This window comes from Danio rerio, chromosome 19, assembly GCF_052040795.2.
Source record: "Danio rerio strain M-AB ecotype USA chromosome 19, GRCz13ab, whole genome shotgun sequence".
NCBI lineage: Eukaryota > Metazoa > Chordata > Actinopteri > Cypriniformes > Danionidae > Danio > Danio rerio.
The window spans coordinates 27,167,990-27,195,000 of record NC_141039.2 but is presented as its reverse complement, the minus strand read 5'-3'; the positions used below and the strand labels follow the sequence as shown (position 1 = coordinate 27,195,000).

Below are 27,011 nucleotides of genomic sequence, written 5' to 3'. Positions count from 1 at the left end.
TTGTTAAACTAAATAAATCTTTATTGATGCTGTAAAAGGTTCCTTATGAAATTAAAAATGGTTACATCAGTCGCCGAAAGATTTCAGTGGCTGAACAACACTTCTGTGCATATAACCCATTCATAAAACAACTAAATCTATATCAGCTTTGTGTGAATAAAATAGTTTTATAACAGAACATTACTTGTCTAAAAGAAATACTTCAACCATGGTGACATTCATTCTCCAGCATGCAAAAGTATATTCATTCCAATATTCATTCAGAATATTAAAGTTTTGATTGAGCATTTGTTTTTACTGACAAATTTTAATTGGATTAACATTTATTAGTCCTATGTCTTACCCAGAATATGAATACAAATAAATAGGTTTAGATCATGCACTTTAATCATTACAACTGGGATGTGAAGAGACAACATTGTTTTTTTCTGATTGAATATCTATTGCCCCTTTATATCAGCCCCTCTGTTTATGAATGTGCTCAGCAGGTGAAAGCAGGCAGTGTTTATCGGCTGTTTGAACACACTCAACTGCATGTGCATTCTCACTATTGTTGCAATGCAGTCAAATGCGTTTTCGACGACCTCTGGAAGTGGTTTGATTTTGTAACAAGTTTAAACATTTCACACCTTGTTTACACCTGTACCTAGTGTTGTCCATTTATGATCCGATCGACACAAAATACATCTTAATACCAGATGTAAGCAGGGCCTCTGTACTCCTATTCCATTCCAACTTTGTGACAGATGCAAATCGACCATTTTTTGATCTGTAGAAAATCAGTGGGTGCTGATTCATAGCAAGAACAAGGATCAGGACAAAAATAAGGATTTAGTTCTCAAAAGCAATATTGCACAACATTATGTACTCTTGCAGTCATAAATATGGAACAGTATGTGTCTCTTAAGGAGCTCCTTCAGATGATGTATTTATGGTCTCTGTTGGCGCACGTACAGCGAAACAAAACACCCCAAACGATGGCTATAAAACAGCGAGTGACGTTCAGAGGAGGAGGAGGTAGACTGGCCTCGCTGCTCTCGTCTTTTGGGTGGTAAAACCCAGTCTCTGACGCACTTCATGCACTTCCAAAGGGAATCGGCCTCGACTCTTGAAAGAGTGCCAGTGTTTTTTTGGCCTGACTCGTTTATTTTCATCTAATTCAGATGGCTACACTGTTTAGAGTTGGGCTTATTTCATAAGATTTAGCTGAATTCACTGTACAGTGTTTGTTTAAAAGTGAAGCATTGAGGTTCGAGGATTAAAAATTGCGTTGCTGTCTCTGCAGATATGAATAATATCCCAGTTTGTAACTTGTTAAAGAGAGCTATGCTGTTACTTTTGTATCAGATGGGATTTCAGATCCCAAAGACATTAAATGGGACCCTAATCATATGCAGAGACTTTTAGTGACTCTTTTTACACCTAGGGACAACACTAAAAGTAATATTTCACCAATCACTTTTATTAGATGATTGTGAAAGACCATATATACGTGTGTGTGTGTGTGTGTGTGTGTGTGTGTGTGTGTGTGTGTGTGTGTGTGTGTGTGTCATCATTTTAATTTATTTTTTTTACTGTATGAAAGAGAATCGGGCAATGCTGCATCTAACTTGTACTTTAGAGCTAGTATTTTTTTTATCAAAGATCAAGGAATAATTGAACTGCTCTAATAAGTAAATGAAGTTGTTTGTTTGTGTGTGTCTGTTAGGCTTGGTACATTCTAGGGGTGTAACGTATCACGGTTGATCTGTGATTTGTAGGGATCACAACCCACGATTTGGAACATGAGTGACTCGCAGATTAATAAATTTTTTACTGGTAGATTAATCCTATAATTGTAACGATTGCAGAGAGATCACTTCTCGCGTCATTCAAATCACATGTTTGAAAGCATTTAGGCTTTCCTGTAAAGTACAGTGATAATGGAAGAAGTTGTGGTAGGTTATTCGGATGTGGTGGGTTATTAAAGGTGTTTTCTGTCACTACTTGTTTAGCCTGCATCAATGCATTCAGTGTAAGCTGCCTGATTAATCGTGAAAAGATTAGGATCTCAACACCCACGCAACATAAATCATAAATGTTGCTGATTTGCATATGTTTATTAATCTTTCAGTTCGCTGCATTGAAATTTGTGTTTGAAAAAGGCAAAAATCAAGGAAGAGATTGAGTGTTTAGTCTTTTGAGTTAGTTATGAAGTTAAAACAGTCAAATAACACAAGTATTTGGATAACAGTTTATAGTTTAGATATAACCACTGATGTTTATGGTAAAGATTAAAATCACATCACATCACAATTAACGATGCTTAAATTTAGGTTGCATCAATAGGTGGCAACAATCAGCCATCAAAAATATGCCACTGAATAATTCTTGAAAAATGACACATCTAGCAATGAAAGATGAAGTTTTATGAGTGAATAACTAAATCATTTATTTAAAATGAGACTAAAATATTCACTGCTAGCACATGTGTTACTGATAACGCTAAATGTAAAAATCTAACATTATCATTTGTACAATAAATATGGGTTGTACAAATGATAATGTTAGATTTTTACATTTAGCGTTATCAGTAACACATGTGCTAGCAGTGAATGTTTTTACAGTACTTAATATTTTACAATTTATTTTTATTCAGCTGATTATTTCTTTATTTTATTTTTAATAAAACTACAGGTTCTAAGTTATGTTTGTTAAAACCAAAAGTGTCTTGCAGTATAGTTTTTGTAATAAATGGAAAGCAAATTACATTTGTCTCCTCCCTTTTTTGGCTGATCCGAAAAATGGTCCAATCCGTGACTAAAAAAAACATTGTGATTCAAAACACCACTATTACATTCACAAATTTAAGCATTCACTACTAATAAGGGTAAAGTGCTGGATTTGACACTACAAGAAAGGCTAATGGGCTTCCAAATACAGTTGTTATCAAAAATTTGCAGAGTTAGCATTATGATAATGATAGTTCACCAAAATAATCACTGTCATCGTTTATCCACACTTTATCTTCTGTTGAATACTAAAGAAGATGTTTAAGAATGTTGCAAACTAGTAGCTTTTTTTTTTTTTTTTTTTTTTTTTTTTTTACAATTGATGTCATTAGCTATGTTTCCATCCACCTATTTTTTGCATTTTGGATATGCACATACAACAACGGTTGATTGAAACACTTTTACCAAACAAACTCCGGTGTGTGCATTAAAAAAGGTCATGTGATTTTGTTATAAGACATTATGTGATAAAAATGTGTGTAAATGACAAACCAGCAGGCTAAAACATCTGAAATGTTGTTTTGGTTATTCTAAAATCCTTTAACCGTTTCAGTATTAGTGTTATTATACCTTCAGAATCAAGAGCATCTGTGTTCCATGTCTCGCGCCACCATCAGTTAATTGCATAATTGCATGTCGACATTGTCTTCTGAGATGCAATTTATTAAATAAAGAAAAGATTGACGCAGCTTCTCCTACCGCAGCAAAAATTTTGTTGTTACTTTTGATATTTAGATATTTATTTATATTTCAGGTAATCAGAAAGTAACTATTTTGTACTCTTTGACTTGAGTGGAAACGCTGGATTAAACCTCATATTTGAGTGTTTACTTTTTAGAAAGTAATTAAACCGTAATAAAATGAACAAAAACAGCTAATTCAAGTCATAGATCGAAAATAAATGTAGTCCGTTCTTGAAGTTCAGTAGATTCAAGTGTCCAAGCAAACTGTAGGAGCCATACATTTTATATTGGTGATTGGCCACAAGTTGTCTGTATCAGACTATAAAACTGTGGCTTCACTGCATGGAGGAAGAGAGCAATGGTAGGAAGCACACAGTTTTTGACCATAACTCAACGTAACAACTTAAGGTAACAGAGAAGTGTGCATTATAAAGTAAGGAAAATTGATTAAGGATTTCTGTTGATTGGGAAATAGAGACGTTTTTATTTGCATCTATTTTGCCTACGGACTTTGACTTTTACGCTTAAAAAACTTGCTTGCTCTACCAACAATAGCGACAATTGGAAAGTCGCTACACAAACATTTCAAAATATAGAAAAAATGTATTAAATGCAAACTACAATTTTGTTTCTTATCAAATAAGTGATCACAAAAAATACCAAAGAAAGCACTACTTTGCTAGATTAGGTTTGTACTTGTCACACACATACAGAAGTGTGTTTGGGTTTGTATTGCAGTTCTCTCATTATACCGTATGTGTTGTTGTTTTGCAGAGCTCCAGTACTCGTGGCTGTGGCCTTGATTGAAAGTGGGATGAAGTATGAAGATGCCATCCAGTTCATCAGACAGTACGTACATCTCTCTCTCTTGACTTCTTTTAAGGACGACAGGCCTCAAGCTCTTGACGTCAGCTGCCGTATTCATACGAGTGGATCTTAAATGCTGGTTCTCTGCCGCTATGCTTAGCAGAGTGCATTTTGATAGCAAGGCTAAGCTTAAAGCTTTCAGAGCGCACAAGTTTTGCAGTTGACCCTTTGTCAAGCTCCAACCCTCTCAGTTACTGTTCCCTTGCATTTTCAGTGCTATTTTCAGTCCAGTGTGGGCTGGAATGAAACGTGACATTTAAGGCTGGGTATCGATTTAGATGTCCTGATTAGATTTAGTGAGTATAGACTTAAATTCGAAGCCATTTACTAAACATGATCATTTAGTTTCTATTAATGTTCATTGTTAACATTTCCGACAGCAGCTGCTGTCATGTGATGACTATAATGTAAAAAATATCTGTCCATTAACAGTTTTTGTATTTTGTGCATCACAAGTGTTTTTGATTTATTTACGTTTGTGAGTTGCACTGTGGAACATTGATATCTACTCTGTCAGCTTTTCATGTTTAAACATCAACTCTACTTCATTGTCATTTTAGTAGATTGAAATAATATAATTAATAAGAAATAATATAGAGAGAGATAAATCTGTAAAATAACAGAAAATGTACTGACAGTTTATGACAAGGTTTTTGTACTGTAATATACAACACCAACCCAGACAATAAATCACTTTAAACTATTCAAAATGTTAATAAAGTCAGGTTTTTTTATTTTTCAAGGTTAAACGTTGTTTAAAAGATCAAGGTTCTATAATGCAATTCTAAATCATAAATAAACAGGCAATATATTTGTTCTAAGTTTTGTTTAGATTTTTGTAAATTTTTGGCTGTGTTATTAGAAATCGCTGAAATTGTTTGGTGTAGTAATATGGAAGTGTAATGATCAAGACCTGCCGAGTAGGGTCTGTCTGCGGACTGCAAGACAGGGGCGGAACATAAAGGGGCATAACTTGTAATATGTTAAGAGGCATAACTTGAAGTTATGGAGACCCACATGTCAAAACTATGTTGTCGGCACAATGGCACTGTACATCAGTAATTAACATCCAAACCTACTCCACACCTAAACCCAACCATCACAGTTATTACCGTCGATACCTTCCCCAAACCTAAACCCAACCATATCCGTTATTAACGTCTATACCTACCACAACCCTAAACCTAACCATCAATGTTATTAACATCTACACCTTCCCCAACCCTAAACCCAACCATAACAGTTATTAACGTCTATACTTACCACAACCCTAAACCCAACTATCAGTGTAATTAATGTCTATACCTTCCCCTACCCTAAACCCAATTATCAAAGTCATTAACGTCTACACCTCCCCATACCTAAACCCAACCATCATCTTTATTAACGTCTACACCTTACCCAAACCTAAACCCAACCATCATCTTTATTAACGTCTACACCTTACCCAAACCTAAACCCAACCATCATAGTTATTGTCCATATCTACCCCAAACCTAAACCCAACCATCATTTTTATTAACGTCTACACCTACCCTAACCCTAAACCCAACCATCACAGTTATTAATGTCTACACCTAACCCAAACTTAAACCCAACCATCAACATTATTAACGTCTACACCTTCCCAACCCTAAACCTAACCATCATAGTTATTAATGTCTACACCTTCCCAAAAGCTAAACCCAAATATCACAGTTTTTAACATACAGTTGTGGACGCGCACACCATTGTACTTGCAACCACAGGGGGTGACACAGAGTAGGCTGTCATGACAAAACAGATGAAGAAGTGAGCAGGTTGCTTGGTGGAGTTGCTAAATAAATCAATATAATAATAAATCAAAATAATTGGTTGTGGATAAAAATCAGGAAATCATTTGGTGATAATGTTCTCTGTTGTCCGCCATCTTGCCAACAACATCTCGTTGTGACATCTCGCAAGGTTCAATGGGATCTCGATAACTGCAAGTTATGCCTCTAATTTGTCTAATTGCTACAAGTTACACCCGTTGTTACGCCCCCATCTCGCAGTCTGCAGACAGATACACAGCCCTCTTTAGGTGTGTGTTTATTTAAAAATAATTGCACACCTTTTAATGTTCATCAACCAATCAGAATCAAGCATTCAACAGCCCTCCTGTGTAAACATCATATAAATGCTACATATATTAAAAAAGCTTTCAATCCTATTCAGCCAAGAGCAGTAATTGTTTTTTATTATTATTATTTGATTACTATTAATGTCATAAACAGTGTGTTATTGGGATGCTCGTGCTTCAAGAACTTAGATAATGTGTCTGAATTGCTTTCACTTTAGACTTTACTGACGGTTTACAAAATGGGAATTTAGAGCGTGAATTTGACCATTCCAGCTGCAATAAGCCTTAAAAGTAATGTGAAATAAGCTCTCACATGCTGAGGTGTCTCTTTCTGTGTGACGCTTTTGTTGTGTCTGCCGCAGAAAGGCATCTCTTACACATTTTTTAATTAGTCATCGAACACGTCCCACTCTTTCTTTGGGTTCATCCATGTTCCTTTGCTGCTCTGATGTACAGTATTTGTCTACAGGTAAATTATATTGAAAAACAAAAATCGATTTATGTTAGGAATACACTGACATTTTCAATTTTGGATCTAAACCAAAACTCTTCTAGATACACTTGGATGAAATAATTAAACTGAAAATACTTTATTTAAATAGTAATTATACTGTTTTATTAAAAATAATTATGTAACAATTAATCTCAGTAACTTGAATTACGATGAAAAAGTAAAAACACAAGCCAACAAAATAACCATATTTTATTAGTAATGAATGAGTTGAGATGCGTCATTTTACCTGTGTTGCCCTGACAGTAGCACTATTTTAAACAGCACATTTTGGTGGAGTTTGCTTTGTGTAAATCATACACATATATATACTGTACAGTGCTCAGCATATATAAGTACACCCCTCATAAATCTATCTTTTAAATTTATATTTTTAGTAGGAAGCTACACTATATTATATTTGTGCATATATATTAGATTAATCAGTACTGAAGCCAAATCTGGAGCTTATCTAACAAAAAAATAACTTACAATAATGGTCCAAAAACTAGTACACCCAAATGTATGTTACTGAGAAAAAGTATTTTATATATATATATATATATATATATATATATATATATATATATATATATATATATATATATATATATATACACACACACACACACACACACACACACACACACACACACACACACACACACACACACACACACACACACACACACACAGTTGAAGTCAGAATTATTAGCCCCCTTTTGAGTTTTTTCCTTTTTTAAATATTTCCCAAATAATGTCTAACAGAGCAAGGAAATTTTCACAGTATGTCTGATAATATTTTTTCTTTTGGAGAAAGTCTTATTTGTTTTATTTCGGCAAGAATAAAATAAGTTTAAAAAAAATTTTAAAGACATTTTTGGGACAAAATTATTAGCCTCTTTAAGCTAATTTTTTTTTCAATAGTGTACAGAACAAACCATTGTTATACAATAACTTGCCTAATTACCCTAACCTGCCTAGTTAACCTAATTAACCTAGTACAGTCTTTAAATGTCACTTTAAGCTGTATAGAAGTGTCTTGAAAATATCAAGTAAAATATTATTTACTGTCATTACGGAAAAGATAAAATAAATCAGTTATTAGAAATAGGGTTTTAAAACTATTATGCTTAGAAATGTGATGAAACAATCTTCCCTCCATTAAACAGAAATTGTGGGAAAAAATAAACAGTGGCGCTAATAATACAGGGGGGCTAAAATTCTGACTTTTGTGTGTGTGTGTGTGTGTGTGTGTGTGTGTGTGTGTGTGTGTGTGTGTGTGTGTGTATACACACACACACACACACACACATATACACCAAAATATATTACATTTTATTCTGAGAAACAGATAAAAATATTCCTTTTTAAAGTAGGGTGTACTCATTTATGCTGAGCACTGCATGTTTACATGAGCCGAGTATCCACACAACAGAATACTTTGAGCAAAGCACATGTGCAATCTAGTTTACTGTGCAATCGCTGCTCTTTTACTTTAGTTTGCCCTGTATCAAATCATCTTTGCGCTGTGCAAGCTATTGAAGTAAATGGGTTTCATAGCGCAGTTCTTTCCGCATCTGATGTAAAAGCTGATTCATACCTGTAGGAAGCGTGAGACCTACATGCTGAGCACTACTGAACAGTGTGGTGCAGCACAGCCTTTTTGGTTCATATTTTCAACCATATTTCTTTTTGGCCAAAAACCAAAAATGCCATTTTTGATGGCTGAAAATTTGTTGGATCCCTCTTTTAAAAGTTTTTGAGAATTTATATCAGATTTGTATTTATTTATTTATTTATTGACATCACAAAGCCTTTCTGATGAAAAAAAAAATGTAATGTAATGAAATAGAAAATCTACATATTCTTTGTTAATTGTTTTTGTTTGTTCTTTGCTTTGGCAGGAAGCGCAGAGGTGCAATAAACAGCAAGCAGCTGACGTATCTAGAGAAATATCGGCCCAAACAGAGACTGCGCTACAAGCACCCGCACATTTTCAAGAACAAGTGCTGTATCATGTGACTGCGAAAGCAAACTCCACTGTTCTGAAGCCAGATCAAGCTGATGGACTGGGCCACAACCCATGCACTTTGCTGATTTGCTATTAAAACAAGAACTGATTTGGTCTGGACGAAAACCCCACTGGTGCCTCAATCCTCCTCACTTTGATTGTGGTGTGGAAACTGCCATGGCTTTTCTGAGGTCTAAAAGGCTGTGTATCTCCAAAGTTCAGGGGATAGAGTGAAAGCCGCCTTTGACCCTGCACCAGGACCGACTCCTAAATCATGCCTCAAATGATCGTGATTGTCTGAAAGAGCCAGTCAGTGTGAAAATGTGAATTGTGGATTTAAAAAAAAAAAAATCTGTGCTCTCTCACTTATTTTTTTTCTTTCTACCGCTTTTCTGCTCTGCTTTTCCAGGAGTCTGTTTTGTTTTCAGATGACTATAGTTCCTTTAACACATTCAGTTTTCAGCACAAATCTTCTTATAGGTCAATTTTCCCATGATGCTTTTATGTTTTGTGAGCAAACAATGGTTACATTGGACTAATGAAGGGCTCATCTGAAAGAACTCTGCTGTTCCTATTAAAGCGAGTGCCAGACACTAAATTGTTTCTGTAAGCCACATGAAGGTCAATGAGTTTAACAACCAAGATGTTTCTTCTGCGTGTTTATCTGCTTAAAATCAGCCCTTGTGTTTGTTGAAGTAATTTTAATGTGATGGGACTGACTGCAGGGTCTGTTTATGATACTTGTCCATTCAGGTCAACAGAGATGGGATGGTAAAAAATGACCCTGTGTGAATGAATTCTGAGATGAGACTGTGGTTTAAAGTTGTTTTACTCTGTTTTTTTAAGGACACACCTCCAGCTGCATAATAAAAATAAAGGCTGTTGCAATCATGAATCCGGACTGTGTGTTTTGTTGTCAAGGGACTTCATCAGGTCAAATGGGAATGAATATTCCCTTACTGCCCTCTGCAGGACAAATATGCTCTGTGCTCTTGAAGAGCCCGCACAGACGGAGTCAAAAACAGATATTTTACCATAGCACTGACTTATGACATTTTTAGGTTAGAAAATTTAAGATTTATAATTGCCTTAATGGCTGAACATGAACTTATATCAAATACTTACTATGTTAATCAATCAGAGAGTATTAAATTGTTACCACTGCAAATTACTGGTTCAATAAATTAGCTCCTTAATTGTTTGGGCGTAAATGATTTAACAATTACCAATCACCGTAGGCTATGTAACACATAATTTAAATACATGTCAGTCCCTCTTTGTAATATGTAGCCAGGCATCATATAAACTAAATGAAAACCCTAACTAAAGGCAAACACATTCTTGCTCAACTTGTGTCACCACAGCGGAATGAACCTACAATCCCATTAAAAATAAACAAATTACATAGTCAAACTCAGGCTGTAGCCAGCCTGGTGAAAGGGGTGGTTCTTTTTTCTCAAAATGTGGACCTTTTTGCAGTTATATGCCTCATATTCTATTCAATTAGGAGATTTAAATGCTGCATTTTAGGGAAGTTTAAATCAGTATTTCTGCTGCATTAGCTAGTTGGCTGGTCATCATAACCACACTTTTTGATGTACCAAAAACATTTCCTAAAGATTTAGAATAAAGAAGAATAAAGAAAACATAATGATAATAATGTAGAGCTTCACATTTTTTTTACAAGCCTCTTTTGGAAAAAAACAAAAAAAAAAGAAAAGAAACTTGAAAATGCATGGAGAGCAACAATAGCCAAAAAAAAAAAGTATTCAAATGAATTTAACATGGTCTGCTTTTAGTGCTTGACAAGTTTTTATTGGTAGTTTTTGTTTCAAGAAAGGTCCAAGATTTAGAATAAAAGTTACTTGTAACAGGTTTTCTCTAATTAAACTATAGCGAAAGATGACTTCGCTTACATCCGATACAATTGTTAAGTAATTCTGAAGTGGGTTAACTGACTTTGAAACTTTAACTTAAACAGGCATATATATATATATATATATATATATATATATATATATATATATATATATATATATATATATATATATATATATATATATATATATTATATTTATAACATTAACCAAACATTTGAAATTCAGTGACACCAAACATCCGTCCTCAGGAGGAAATTGAAAGCTCATCGCAAAGGACTCTGGTTGAACTGAATCTGGCAACCTGCATGTGTAGAGCCCTAAAGCTTTGTTGATTTGACACACATCCACATCCAAAAAGCCGACAGATCTTGTGTCCTGATTGTGGTTTTTAATGGCCTCATTTTTTGGAAAAATGGACCAAACATGCTGTGCGCATATATACATATATAATATGTAATATATATATATATATATATATATATATATATATATAAATATATATAAATAAATAAACAATTATACACACACACACACACACACATATATATATATATATATGTGTGTGTGTGTGTGTGTGTGTGTGTGTGTGTGTATAATTGTTTATTATTTTTTGCTGTTTAAACTATGTCTGGATAAAGTTAAAACATAATAAAAAAAATCTCAATAATAAAAGCTACTAATGTGCTGTCATTTCAAAGTAAATAATTGTGTTTTTGGGGAAAATCATTTTGTTAATATACTTTCTTTTAAATATGTTATTGTATTATTATTATATATTTTAAATTCTCTTGAGAAAGTTAATTCTATACATTATGTCATTTAAAATTACATTAAATATTATTGGGCCTATTTTAGGCTTTTAGACATTTTGGCTAACCATAATTGACTCTTTTTATTGATTATTAAAGCATTTTTTGACTATTACGCCTTTCATCATTGTAAAATGTGCTTCAACTTAAAATACATGTATTTGCAGTTGTATAATGCGCAGCCTTCACAGATTATTGGTTTGATGATGAATTTAGAATGTATTCGATTTTTTGATTGATTATGGTTATTGTTTCTCGGTTATTGACACTTTTTTTCAGACTTGGACTACGGCTTTGGATTTTTATCTGGTTTTGACGATTGGCTTTGACTCGGTTTTGGATTTCCGTTAACGACCCTTTTCTGCACTTGACTCACAGCTTTGGACACCCCTCAGATTGGTAATCACGAATATAAAACCCCATTTTAAAATGGGAGTTTTATCAATGTGTGTAAGTATGCGATGTTTACACATTAAAAATAACTATTAATTCACAAATGCTTACAGTGAACTTAAAAAAAAAATTATTTAAGACTTCATAAACTCATCAGTATGTGTTGTCATTATTGTTTCATTATTCCTGTAAGTTGTTGTTGGGGAAATAGGCTTAATTCACTCTGTTACTAAACTGTAGTAGATAATTTATACTCACTTTCTCCTGTATTGCTCTACACAATTGCCCTGATTTCTTCCAAAAACTCTTTCTTGTGCAGGAGCAAACACAACGTAAGGTGTTTGGTGTGCCCTTGTCCCTTCTGAGGAAGAAGTCAGATGAGACAGGGGCTTCCTCTAGCACTCTCACACTTAGTGGGCTTCCTGGAGAAGCATGGTGAATGCTGTGTTTCACAGTGTTTCCATGTGTTTGTCACTTATGCTGAGACTGTAAAATACATGTTTGTGTTTAGGCCTCAGTACCAATAGCCTTTTTAGGGTTGGTGGGACACAACTGCACCACCATGAACTGAGGAAATGTTTTGATAAAGGAGGATTTCTAAAGTTGAACACGGAGGATGTTCATTCCTCAGCCTCTGCACTGAAACTTTTCCTCAGTGCACTTCCTGGTGGCCTCATTCCTGATCCACACATGACTGAGCTGCTGGAGGTGTTCATGAGTAAGTTGAGATGCTGATGAGTGAACATTTAGTGTACTTGCTCCACATCCAAATAGATCTATCAAAATCCTGAGATCTTTATCTTGTAGTTTTCAAACTGAGAAAACTTCACCAGGCAGTGAGAAAAATCATGGACACCCTTCCAGAGGAACATTTTAACATCCTGTCCTATTTAGCTTACTTCCTGTAACGAGTGGCTTGAGAGGGTCGTGTCAACCGCATGACCACCACAAACCTGTCCATAGAGTTTGAACCAATCATTTTTCAGTTAGTGTACATCTGTATTCAACTGATGTTGTGTGTACTTCAGAGACATACAGTAACTTCAGGACTGAAGGGTTTTATATCCACCATTTGTAGGATCTGAGAAGAGTCAGAGATCAGTCTGATGGAGCATAAAATAAAGACGGATGTCTGGTACAATTATTAATTTGACATATTTTTGTTAACTTTGTGTGTTAAGTGTTCCTCAAGGCCCAGCAAATCTTGAGGAACAGGAGAAGTGCATCAGTTTCACAGAGTATCTCCTGGACAACCTCAAACATCTACTTCCAAACATGTACCCTCACGCATCTGTCAGCAACACAACAGTGAGTTTAGACTTATGTTTATATTTGTATTTGTGTTTATAATGTTGTGAATCTGATGAAATGATGATAAATAATTATTTTTTTTGGTTTGGTTCATGAGTGAGAGATTCAGAAATGTGTTTGTGTATATGATGAGGCAGACAGTGTGTTTGAGGAGAGAGGAGACATCACCATTGAAGAGTGTGTCCAGCTGCTGCCTCTCACAGAGAACAGGTACAGATGCTGAACACAAACACACACAGCAGACTGATGCTGTTCAGATCACACACACCCACAAATGTTCACACACAGTTATAGTAAAAGATGATTTGTGAAGTGCTAGATATTATACTCATGCCTGTGATCTGTTTGTCTGTTTCTTAAAGGTCCAAGCCACCAAAAGTTGGACAACTTGGGCGTCTCAAAAAAAGATTAACACATTTTTGGAGAAAGTTCGGCTCATGCACTGGCAGGTACAAAGTGCAAGATTTAAAACGTTTAACATTTTATGTATGCTGGTAAAACAAGGGACAAAGGTTTATTTTTGATTATGAAAATACCTAAAGGAAGTTTAAAAATGTACATTAAACTGTAAAGTACATTGGTCTTGAATGTGCTGTCTAAAAAGGTGTTCTCTGTTTTCTTTGTGTCTTATTAATTCCTTTTCCATAAAGCCCCTATAAAGAGAGTAAAGAGCCTTCTGGAGCCGGTGATGGACAAAAGCAACCAATGAGGGTCACCGGAAAACGTTGAGGGCCGGTGAGGGTCACTGAAGGACTGTGAGGGGTTGGTGACATTCACCTGAGTGCACAAATGGTTTGGTGAGGGTCACCAGAGAATAATGTGACTGGTAAGGGTCACCTGAAAACACAGAGTTGGTGAGGGTCACCAGAGGACATAGGACTGGTGAGGGTCATCTCAAGGCATGGAGAGTTAATGAGGGTCACCAGAGGACAATACGACAGGAGAGGGACACCTGAAAACACTGAGGGTTGGTGAGGGTCACCTGAAGACACAGAGGGTTGGTGAGGGTCACTCAATTAAAGCTTGTCATTTTCATTTAATTACTGTCTCTCTTGTTTTTTGTGTCTGTATTCTGCAGTCTTTAGTGTGTAATAGTAGCATTTTCTGCACTCAGATGTTTACAAATCTAAAAACATTTACAATAAAATAAACATGGTATTACAAAACAATAAAATTAAAAATGTATGACATTACATAATTTTGTTTATTTATTATATATAATAAAATGAATGAATGAATGAATGAATGAATGAATGAATGAATGAATGAATGAACGAACGAACGAACGAACGAATGAATGAATGAATTAAACTTAAAATCATGTTACTCTAAACTTAAATAGCAAGTGAATTACACAAGGAGCTGTCTTTATTGTAAGTCAAAGAGAACGTAACCCAGTGTACTCTTGAACATGTCATGAGGTTCTTACTTTCAGACGAATATTAGATGTTGCTGAGTGAATTTACTTTGAGGGACAATTGTAAAACAATGAAATCAAATAAACCAACAGATATTAAAACACATAACAGTAGTTCTCATTGTGTCTTATTGAAGCCAAAGGAAAATACTAACTAAATTAACTAAAATCTTTGTGAATAGTGTGTATGTATTTACTTTGAATATGATTATTATTTACACATTGGGATCTTTATGGAAGATTAAGTTCATCGGAAAGGCCTGTAGATGACACTGTTCACCACATGCTAATACTTAAATCATAATTTTTTTTTTCACTTCATATCATCACTAGATGCACGCTCACGCAGCCAAGCACACGCACGCACGCACACACACACACACACACACACACACACACACACACACACACACACACACACACAATTAAATACCTCATTACTTCAACTTAAATGGAGTAAATTCACATTTCTCATACAGATTTTTTTTTTTTTTTAACTCAATAGGTTTGTTGAAATCGGTTTCCTCAAATGGTTGGAGTTGCCTTAACTTATTAGGGTTTTACAGCGTAGTTTAAAATGTATATACAAATCAACACCAATGGCATGGATCATGGTTTAAACTAGACTTTAAAGGTTTTTTATTGCAGTATCAACAGGCAATTACAACAGATATAAATACAAAGAGATGTATGGAAGTGTAATATAAAATATTACAACAAAAGCAATGTGACAATTTTAAAGAAATATAATAAAGGTAAAGCAAAAGAAAGACAATGAGAAAAAAAGAAACAATAAATAAATAAGAGAGGGCACATGAAAAAAATAATACAAATAAATGTAGAATATTAAATAAAGTACGTCTTTAATAAGTTTTAAATGCTTTCTTATTATGAGACAATGTGATTATTTTTAGGCACAGTTTCAATTCTTGTTTAAAAAATACAAAATTTGGCTTACATTGAGTAGATTTACATTTATGTGTAAAAAAAACACTTTCCAATAAATAAAATGAGGTTTATACAAAGAGTTGAATTAAGGAATTGTTTTTCTAAAATATAGTCTATAGCCTCAAAAAAAAAAAAAAAAAAAACACAAACCTTTTGGACAATTAGAGAATTCACATCAGACAGGAAAGATTTAACAAAGGGACACTCCCAAAACAAGTGAACAACGGAGTCAGAAGAAGCCTCACAGAAAGACCAAGAGACGTTAATGTCATTTTTGAGTTTCTGTTTAACTATAGATAAAATATGTGTAATATTAAAATATATTTCTTTAATTTTATTTATTAAAAATTTTTTTGAGGGAGTGACTAAACCTATGACCATTTAATATCATCAAAAGATTGTTCCAATAAGAAATAGAAGAAAAAAGACTTTTACATGAAAAAGACATGAAAAAGACTTTTAAGATTATTCAGTTCTATATTCTTACTTGTTGCAGACCTATAAGAACAAGCCTAAATGTAATTAACCTACATGAACATTTAGCAGTTAGTATTCTGCCTACAATCTTTAAGTTACACTCATGCAATGTTAAAGCTGTTAGAATTATTAAATATACAATTATTATGGTTAAACTCAATCAGCTATTAAGGTCTACTACAGTAAAACACCGCCATCTAACGGTCAATAATATATACTACTACATTAACTTTAGAAACTACTTCGATTTATCTTAGCTCCTAAAACTGAGTAAATGAGAGACTTTGTATGTATTATTCATAATCTTAAACAAAATCTGTTCTCCAGTTTCTAAATAAAAGTTTATTTAAGAAATTTCATGTAATTACCCAATTGTAACGTATGTAGCCAATTATAATAACAATATATTATTATTATTGTTGTTGTTGTTGTTGTTGTAATATTATTATTGTACAACAACAATAATAATATTAATTATTATTATAACAATAACAACAACAATATGCGTGTATTATAATATAAAATGGATATTGTAATCAAATGTATTTATGACAGAACCTTTTTTTAAAATGTGTTTTTAACAACACAATCATATTAACCATAACAATGGATGACATCAAGTACAATAATAAACTAGGAAAATTTATAATAATAATAATAATAATAATAATAATAAATATAATCTACAGAGGCAAACTATCAAATTGAATATTATAAGTCCTTATAAAATTTCACAGTTTTAAGTTTTTTTCGGCTGTAAACATTTTGTAATTAAACAATTTAAGTCACAATGTAAATTATGCAACTTAAGTAATGAGGAAAATTTACATTTGTGAATAGAATATTTACCCAATAAAATAAATAAAATGCTTATAAATTTAATCAATCAATCAAAATCAATGTTAAACTTAGATTTTGTTGTAAAAAAGACGGATAAATCAGGCCAAAACACTTTAACATTGGACAAAAAGATCAATCGATTGCATACTTGAGTTACAGAACACACAATTTGAATTAGGATTATCAAATTTTGTTACAATCTCGTTTGTGGCGTAGATATTGTGTAACACTTTTAAATGTAATTCTTTAACTTTGGTGGGGACACAAAATTTGTAAGGTAAGAGCCAAGTTTTTTTCAATTAATTGAATCTTTTACGACGTAACCAGTTGCAACCTTGCAACGTCCATGATGTCGTCGGGGGCGTGGCTTAAGTTGTATGCCACAAAAAGAAAGTGGCTCTAACGGATCAGAAAATGTAATTGTTTATCTGCTGCTACTGAAATGACTCCGAAAAGACTTATTTGCTCGGTGATTTCTCGTTTACATCAGTCGAGTGTTTAACTGAAACACTTAAACATGTAGCACTTTTCTGAGTTTTGACGGTAATCCTAGGTATGCTAACAGTACTCGGCTAAATGTGTGAACTTCAGTCAGCTGTTTCTGGTTTCGAGCTCTTCCTGTCATGGAGTGCGCGAATATTTCCAAATATTCCTGGCTGGATTTGGCGTTCACCGTGATCGGCGTGTGCACCTATCTGTTTGACGTTGGCTCGGACCTGTGGGTCGCGAAGGAGTTTTACGTGCATGGAGAGTTCATCTGGTTCGGGGTCTTGGTGGGCTTCATGCTCGTATCATCTGTCACCGTTCAGCTTTTCAGCTGGTTTTGGCTTCAGTATGACCGCAAACTTGAGAACTTCGAGTGTCAGGAGTCCGCCGGGAATGCCGTTTTGTTCAGTGGAGCGAAAAGAGTCACATTTTCGCTGCTTTTGCACGTTTTCCAGCTGGGACTGTTTATCAGGTGAGACTCTGTAACTGTTTACTAATGATTTATTTACCTTTGTGTTTGAAATGTGTACTCAGAAATATTTTTAAAAGTTACTGTTTCAATTTACAAGTCTGTTTAACCATTTAACTGTCTGTTTAAAATACTGGTTTACACACAGCATTGTTGGTTTACGAAAAATTCAATCAAACATAATTCTATTGCACTACTAACGTTACACTTGACTTTGGTTTTACTGTAAAAACAAACAAAATAGAAAACATGTTAAATGATAATCAGAAATATTTTATGGCACAACGTTACTTAAAAAATAAAGATTATTTAGTATTAAATTTTTTTATATTTTAAAAAAATTAATTGTTCTACACTTCATATTTTATGATTTTTCTTTCATAGTATATTTCGGTACTTTTACCATAAACCGACAAATCAATTTTGTAGAGGTTGATATTTTAGAAATTATGGGATGTAGTGGGGAAAAATGCATTAAATGTGTTAAGTAGCAATATTAGGAGTTAAATGCAATCCAAATCTATATCTATCTATCTATCTATCTATCTATCTATCTATCTATCTATCTATCTATCTATCTATCTATCTATCTATCTATCTACAGGTATCTATCTATCTATCTATCTATCTATCTATCTATCTATCTATCTATCTATCTATCTATCTATATATATATATATATATATATATATATATATATATATATATATATATATATGTGTGTGTGTGTGTGTGTGTGTGTGTGTGTGTGTGTGTGTGGGGTAGTTAAAGGGTTAAACATTTTATAAAAAGAGACAAAAATAAGTATTAATAAAGTTTCTGTAAACATAAATGTCAAATTCCTAGTGGTCATGCAATAATCTACCCAGAGCTGAACAAACTCAGACAAGCTTATTGTGGCTTTTATAATAAATAGTGAGTAGATGTTCTTTCCTTTTAATAAAAATCTGTAGTCTAAGCATGCAAATCCTTTACGTTTGTAAATGCAAATTATTGTGGCTGTGGCAATATTCAGGCACTGCAGTTAGATGAGGATGTCATGGTTACTGCATATATCAATATCCATAATCATTCATATCACGATTGCAAGGTACTAAAATGATTTAAAAGGGGAAGTGGTATTTCAGTTGTACTACTACTAGGACCAGTTAATCGCAGAGTCATGTTGACATTTCCCCTGATTTCCTAACATTTGTGTTGCTCTTTTTATCTCACACTGGTAGATCTCATGACAAAACTGATTAATAACTCACATATGCAGCATGACGAAGAGTCACACTTCAAATGACATTGAGCTTTTTAAAGCAGTAAAGCATGTGATGGCATGTTTGTGGAATTTGATGTACAGTGCCTGCTGCTGTGTTCAGCTGTCATGAATGTAATAATTGAAGACCAAGCTTTCATTTACAGCCGGATGCTTGGGAAATGCAATACGGGTCATTGTTTGTCAAATCAGCCAGATTACAGAAATTTCCCAGGCTCAAATTTCCTGTATATTTTCTTTAGTTTTTTTCAGATGAAATAATATAAATAGTATATAAATAGTAGGGATGTGTCTATAAATAGTAGGCACGGTCTCGGAGTACCGTTTCCATGTCATGGTGGTTTGCCAATAATAAGTACCGATTCTAATGCTTCAAGCTTTATAATGCATTAAACACATTTTCCCTCTAAGTTAATAATTTATTACCTTAAATGCATTTTTTAATAACTATTTAGGTGTGAACATGTCACTTGCTTTACAGAAAGTCATTCATTCATTTTTCTTCGGCTTAGTGCCTTATTCATCAGGGGTTGCCACAGCAGAATGAGCTGCCACAGAAAGTAACAGAACACAGAAATAAAAGTTGGTAGGAATCTAAAGTGCAATTTGGAAACAATGCAAATGATGAAAGAAAAAATCTATGTGTCTCAATCAAGAAAACATTTGGAGCATGTTTGATGCATAAGTTAAAATGCAGACCTTTAAATCTAATACTTCTTTCCTAAAAGGAAATATGCATATAGACTACTGTTTATTGCAATAAGTATATTACAAGAAGTTATATTATTAAATATTCATGTTCTAAAAATTGTTAGGTTTATTTAATCTGAAAACTCCAGTCAGCTTTTAGTGAACTTGTAATATTGTCAAAAACACAGAACTTTCTGTGATTGGTTTATGAGATTGGCGAGTACCGATCAAGTCATAAAATATGATTCTAGGCTGATACCGATCTTCCACCGATCGATCTGTGCATCCCCTAATAAATAGTGTTAAAAATAAATATTTGATTGTTATTATTATGTATATTCACTAACTTACCCACTATTTTTTGTAGAAAGGATCAAAATGACATTTTATTAGGATTTGTCATTAGGAGACAAATGATAAAGGTGTAGCATTATTTTTCAACAGACCTTGTTAGCTCATTTAGTGGGGAGAAAGAACTTCTGTTCTAATGGTTGCATACCTGTAACTTGAGTATAACTATATTTATATATAATCTATTCCAGATTTTGGTGCATAATTTCAATAATTTTTGATCTTTATAAAAATACATTTTCCCACATTTGGGTTTTAAAGTAAAATTGTGAGGTTTAACAGTACATTAAATATACTCACATATTACAAGTGAGATATTTTTGAATGAAAGGTGCATTACTTGATTTTAAAATAATTGAAGGAAACCCGCACTATCTATCTACTGTCTATGATTATTTATTGAACATCAACTATGAACAACTAAAATTAAAACACACATTGCCTGAAACAAACAGTCACTTTTTCTTATAAAAATTTTTTTTTAAAATAACTATACTGCGTGTCTTTGGAGCGACTTTCTTGCTGTGAGGTGATCATGCTATCCACTGCGTCAATGTGACGCTCTTTAGAAAAATACTGTAGGTTAAAAAAAGGTATGACTACAGTACATTTCATATTTTTTAATCTGTTAACATTCAGTTTTGGAGAGCTTCAAAAGCTCTGTGAACCTAGACTACTTTTAACATTCAAAGTAGGGCTGCACGATATTAGAAAAATCTGACATTGCAATGTTTTGTTTTTCTGTGATATATAATTGCAATATGAATACAATTTTACCAGATTACTTAAACAGCTCTGTTTAGTAAGAATTCCGATACAGAAATTTTATATCTAATGTAAAATAGCACTGCATAGACTTCATTGTGTAAATAATTAAGTGAAATAATTTTATTTAAAGTTACATATGGTACAATTTGTTGTGCCTAAATGCTTTAAACTCTTGATATGTACACACAGCCACAGGCCTTAAAAACAGATGTAAATGATAAACTTTTGCTCCTTTATTGTAAAAATGCTCAAATCTTATTTAATCCATAATCTTCAAATATAATGCAAATTCATCATTGCAGATCATGCAATGTAACTTGCGGATGCACACATTCCTATATTGATGCTAAAATGATATATTGCGCAGCCCTAAATCAAAGTCCTGAAAGTTACTGAAAACATTGACAAAGCATTCCATGTGACTTCAGTGGTCCTTCCATAATTTTATGACGCCACAAAATTGGTTTTACATGCCAAAAACTAAAATAATGACTTTATTCAGCAAAATCTTCTCCTCCGCACCAGTTCAGGATATATGTTCATGGGAGTACTAAATGTCACTATGCTTGATGCCCATGTGCCACTATAAAGCAGCATTCAGTGTAAACTGAATTTCTGAATTTTTCTCAAAAATGCAACTTATTTCTCATGATTTTTATGCTTCCTCAGAATTTTAACTAAATATTTTCTTCATTTTAACTTTAAACTTACAGAAATCACAGTTGATGTCACAGTAAATGAGTTCAATTAAAAGTTTTAATTTTGAGGAATGTCAGAATTGTACGACTACTCCTTGAAATTCTTCTCAACAATTGTAAGAATTATTCTTGAAACTGCAGGCAGAAAATTGTTACTATCCCTTTTACATTTTTTTTGTGTGAAGATAATAATCCTGTTCAAAGGCCTTCTGAAACTTTGTGTTTCTCCAGGCACATATCTGCGATCTGTCAGGGATTTCGTGTGTGGTGTCATGGAGGTGAAGGCTCTGAATATGCGGTTTATCAGACTCATGACCTCAGCATGCTGCGTCTGATTGAGACGTTTTGTGAAAGCGCACCTCAGCTCACCCTTATGATGTACATCATGCTGCGCAACAACCACGCAAGGATTGTCCAGTGTGAGTAACCACACAACCACTTCGCTATGAAACTGCTGACATCCATTCAGCTCGAGGAATGGCCATCCACATGAAGCACCCATTATTGGTTACTTATGTAATAGAGGTTACATTACCACCACTCAAACTTCACACAGAAATGCTAACTAACCCAGCCGAGCCTCAAACCAGTGACCTGAGGTGAGGTGAGGTGATCATGCTACCCACTGTGCCACCGTGACGCCCACATGAACAAACAATTAGTGGTAATTTATTATGGTATTTATTCAGCTTTGTTAATGTTATTCGAGTTAAATATCGTTAGTTCACTCTCACAAGCACAACTGTGGATGTTAATAATTCATTAGGTAAATGTTACACTATTATTATTAAGTGCATTATGAGCTTATTCATACTTAATTAATGTTAGAATATACATTAACTAATAAACTGTTATTTTAAAGCTACCTAATGTTATTTATTACGTTGTAATATATATATATATGTGTGTGTGTGTGTGTGTGTGTGTGTGTGTGTGTGTGTGTGTGTGTGTGTGTGTGTGTGTGTTAATATTATGAATTAAAGGCACAGTTCACCCAAAAATAAACATTTAAATAAAGCTGAAAACATCTAACCATTGAATTCCAAAGTAGGAAAGAAACATGCTGTGGATGTCAATGGTTAAAGGTTTTCAGCTTTGTTCAAAATTTATTCTTTTCTGTTTAACGAGGAATGAAACTCATAAAGAATTGGAATCACTTGAGGGAGAGTAAATTGTGTAATTTTTTTTTGTTGTTGTTGGATCTATCTCTCTAACTTTTCATGTTCATTTTGTCATTAGTTTTAATTTTTGTTATGTGGTTTTGTCACGTTTATTAGTTTTTATATATCTATTTAGCTTTGATTTAATGTGTGTACTTTTAGTAAACATTTGACTACGTTTACATGGACATCAGTAATCTATTTATTTACCTTAATCTGAGTAAGACAAAAATATGTAAGTTGTTTACATGAGTTGCTTTTTGAATGTTCCTTTCATAATCCCGTTTCACTTGTTTTGGCATACAGATTGATAAATGTCATTGCGTCACCACACCACAATCTCTAGAGCACAGGTGTCAAACTCCGTTCCAAAAGGGCCGCAGCTCTGCACAGTTTAGTTCCAACCCTAATTAAACACACCTGATCAAACTAATTGAGTCCTTCAGGTTTGTTTGAAACCTACAGGTAAGTGTGTTGGAGCAGGGTTGGAGCTAAACTGTGCAGGGCTTCGGCCCTCCAGGAATTCAGTTTGACACCCCTGCTTTAGAGTTTCATGTAATTTCGGGTGTTTTATTTGTAATCTTTTGACTTTAACTGCAGTTTAGCAGTTTCACTTTCATTCAGAAACAATTCATCTTGCTCTCGTGACAAACTATTGAATGGTATTGAATGCGTCTATGTAGTAAGGACTGCTGGAATAGTACTGTTATAATGGAATTTGATACCGCACATCGAATAGAAAGAAAAGATTTCCGCATTTCGCAATGCGGGTGTCTGTGGTCCTTTACTGACTCTGTAAAAGCATAGAAAAGTCTCAAACAGCCGGGTGTATCCTGTCACAAAATGCGGTAAACAGTTCTAAATTACAGTAATAGTTTGATTTAGGTGTTTACAAATCTGTACTGCACTTCAATAATGCCACTAAAATAGGAATACTCTACATGCCTTAGACCAAATTCCAATTCTAGCCCTTAGCCCTTACCCCTACTCCTCATTTTGCGGGTTCACATGAAGGGGTAGGTGTCACAGTCGGACGAGGGGAAAAAGGAGCAAGGACTCAATTGCAACAAATAATATGGTTTTTATTAATAATAAAGTATAAATTAAACAAAAAGGCAAAACAAACCACCCTGAGGGGGAAAACATTACTTGAACACAAACAAACTTGGCTGGTGAGACAAGACAGGAGCATGAAACACAGGGGAAGTGTAGACGACGAACTGGCACAGAACAGCAGACATGAGGAGATTATAAGCAGGAGAAAATCAACACCCAAACAGATGAACATAATTAACTAATAATGGGTTAACAACTAGGATGGGACCAGACAATAGATGGGAGAGCACATGACACAGAGAGACAACACAAGCCATGCGCTCACATTAGATAAGACTAGAACACGCAGCCAATGAGAGAACTCATTAACAGCGCTTTACAATAACAGGACAAGACTGAAGCACGCGGCCATGCAGCCACGTGCTTGGACAACACAAATAGACGCAGGACACGAGCACACGATAGATGAACACCTTACCATGCACTCACACATATGCAATGCGCATGTTTCATCTCAGCGTCAACCAAAACCGAAACCAACTAGACGAAGATGCTGAGAATGAAACAGCGCGATGCACACAGAACAAAACACAAACACGAGTACAAGAGCGCGCACGTCCGAGGCACACAGAGCCCGCGCGGCCGCATCAAGCGGGAGCGCGCAAACTCTGCGCACACCCACGACGGCGCGCGCGCACACAGAGACACAAACAATGACAGAAACAGGACAAGACAGGGCTAGTGTCCGGACTCAAAACAAGAAATCACAAGACCAGAGTGGCAGAACCCTGACAGTAGGGGTGTCCCAATTCTCTTTTGCTTGAAGGGGAAGGGCTAAGGGGAAGGGCTAAATAGCCCTTGAATCAGAGATATTGCAGGACCACACTTCAAACCAAGGTGTATAAAATACACCATCTACATCGGCAGCGTGGCTGCAAACAGAAGTCAGGAGATGCACAAATTTGTATTTTTGTGCATACAAGCATATGTTTAAATACATTCATAACAGCGTTGGTGTTTTATCATCATGCTTTTTAAATAAACAATTAAAAAACGATAAGTTTTGCTATCTATAATCCATAATAATAACTTCTGTGTAGTAGTCCCACAACATACTTTTAAATTTGTCACTCGGTGACATTCGAATATCCTGTAAGAAAAGTCTGGTGGCACTTTTTACAGTGTCTGCTATAATGTTAATGTTGTTTTCATGTGTTTACATAAATGAATATAGCCACGGTGTAAATACACAGTCCAGTTACAATCTTATTGCCACTTTATATCGTTATGATAACTTGATGCTTTTGCTTCGGTGATTTTCAGAGGAAAAATACCTAAAAATAATGCAACTGCAATAACTACAGGAGTCGCTATCATCAATCTCATATATATACATATATATATATATATATATATAGTTATAGATATATGTGTGTGTATAAATATATATATATATATATATATATATATATATATATATATATATATATATATATATATATATATATATATATATATATTTTTTTTTTTTTTTTAAGATCACAATGACATATGATGACGTGTACAGGTTTTGTTTTCGTGTCCCATTTCTCAGGGGTACATTTTGAAGCCCTTTCCCTTCACACTCTGTTTTAAGGGCCATGGGGAAGGGATAGGGATACAAAAATAGAATTGGGATTAGGCCTTAATTCCATTTCTGTTTAAGTTCGATTATGACTTTAGTCGAATTAAGGTAATCAGAAATCGCTGTTTTCATGCTTGACTTTTAATTATAGTACTGTCTTAATTGTATTAAAATCAGAGTATTGGTGTCCATGTAAACATACAGTTATGCCAACACAATTCATAACTTTTTGTTTTAGTGGCTAATTTGTATGATCTCATTTGTACAATTTAGTACAATTTCCTTATCCCCTGATGACGTTTAAGTTTAAGGGCGGGGTTGGATGCCATGCCTCCTTTTTAAAATCGTACATTTTCGTACAACTAAACTCGTAAGAATTCAAACGAAATTGCCACTAAACTGACGAAACATAAAATAGTTACGTTTCCTTGTCAGATTAGGGCTGAATATGCAAATTTATATGGTTAGTTTAATGTTATTACATTTATTTTGCCTAATTATATTTACAAGATCCAGCAGTCAAGATGCACTGATTTCAATAAAAAAGCACTGATGTGTCTTTTTAACAGGTGTGAGTGTGGTGGCCTCTACTACCTCTATGGCCTGGATGGTGGTGGATTACCACCAGTCTCTTCGTTCATTTCTGCCAGACAAAGACAAGCAAGGGTGTTTGTCTTCAGTGGTCTACTTCTTCTGGAACCTCTTTCTGATTGCTCCACGTGTGGTAGCAGTGGCTCTCTTTGCCTCCGTGTTGCCCTGTTTTATTGCTGTTCACTTTCTGTTATTGTGGTCTGTATTTGTGTTATGGGCCTGGAGGCAAGGCACTGATTTTATGGACAGCCCCCCTGGAGAATGGCTCTACCGGGCCACCATAGGTCTCATCTGGTACTTCAGCTGGTTCAACGTGTCAGAAGGACACACCAGAGATAGGGGTTTCATCTACCACATATTTATGATGGCTGACACCAGCATCTTTTTGACAACTTGGTGGATGTACCGCGACGTAGAGGCGACTCAATCATACGCCGTCAGTCTGATAATCGCAATCCCGCTTTGTTACATCTTAGGGCTAATGATAAAAGTCCTCTACTATTGCTGTTTTCATCCAAAACTGTGGCGGCCACCGGATTTGAGGGTGGCTGCTGATGCATCAGATGGATTGGAGCCGTTCAGTATTGTTAAGACTGTCGGTGCTTCTTTTCAAAGCATCAACAACAGGATGTGCAAACATGCTGCTAACTTTTACGTAACAAATACCTCCCGTGCATTGAAGACACATGAATGTGAAGCACGTATGTGAATGTGTCAGTACTTTACAAATGGGTCATACCTGTGTTTATCTTTATTCAATTTGTGAAATGTTAATAGCTAGTTAAAATGATAACGCTACAGTTCGCATGGATAGTCACTTTATGTAATAAAGGAATACTTCACCCAAAGTCAA

General features: G+C 34.5%; 2 protein-coding genes and 1 long non-coding RNA gene across 4 annotated transcripts in view; all 3 read left to right on the top strand.

The window, feature by feature from the left end:
- Nucleotides 1-9,821, top strand: part of ptp4a3a (protein tyrosine phosphatase 4A3a) — a 60,288-nt gene extending 50,467 nt beyond the window's left edge. Inside the window, exons 5-6 of one of the 2 annotated variants that reach the window (XM_087294273.1) lie at nucleotides 4,229-4,303; nucleotides 8,820-9,821. In XM_087294273.1, coding sequence (XP_087150399.1) covers nucleotides 4,229-4,303; nucleotides 8,820-8,937 — 193 coding nt within the window. In that variant the 3' untranslated portion in view covers nucleotides 8,938-9,821. 2 annotated transcript variants of the gene reach the window in all.
- Nucleotides 9,822-11,741: 1,920 nt separating this feature from the next.
- LOC147832572 (uncharacterized) lies at nucleotides 11,742-14,359 on the top strand. The gene is made up of 5 exons (XR_015516815.1): nucleotides 11,742-12,726; nucleotides 13,190-13,316; nucleotides 13,453-13,529; nucleotides 13,682-13,768; nucleotides 13,970-14,359. It is a non-coding gene; the product is annotated as an uncharacterized LOC147832572 (long non-coding RNA).
- Nucleotides 14,360-17,329: 2,970 nt separating this feature from the next.
- xkr8.3 (XK related 8, tandem duplicate 3) lies at nucleotides 17,330-27,011 on the top strand. The gene is made up of 3 exons (NM_001006014.2): nucleotides 17,330-17,959; nucleotides 21,959-22,146; nucleotides 26,137-27,011. Exons 1-3 carry the CDS (start codon nucleotides 17,625-17,627, stop codon nucleotides 26,865-26,867), a joined length of 1,254 nt encoding a protein of 417 aa, NP_001006014.2. The 5' UTR covers nucleotides 17,330-17,624; the 3' UTR covers nucleotides 26,868-27,011.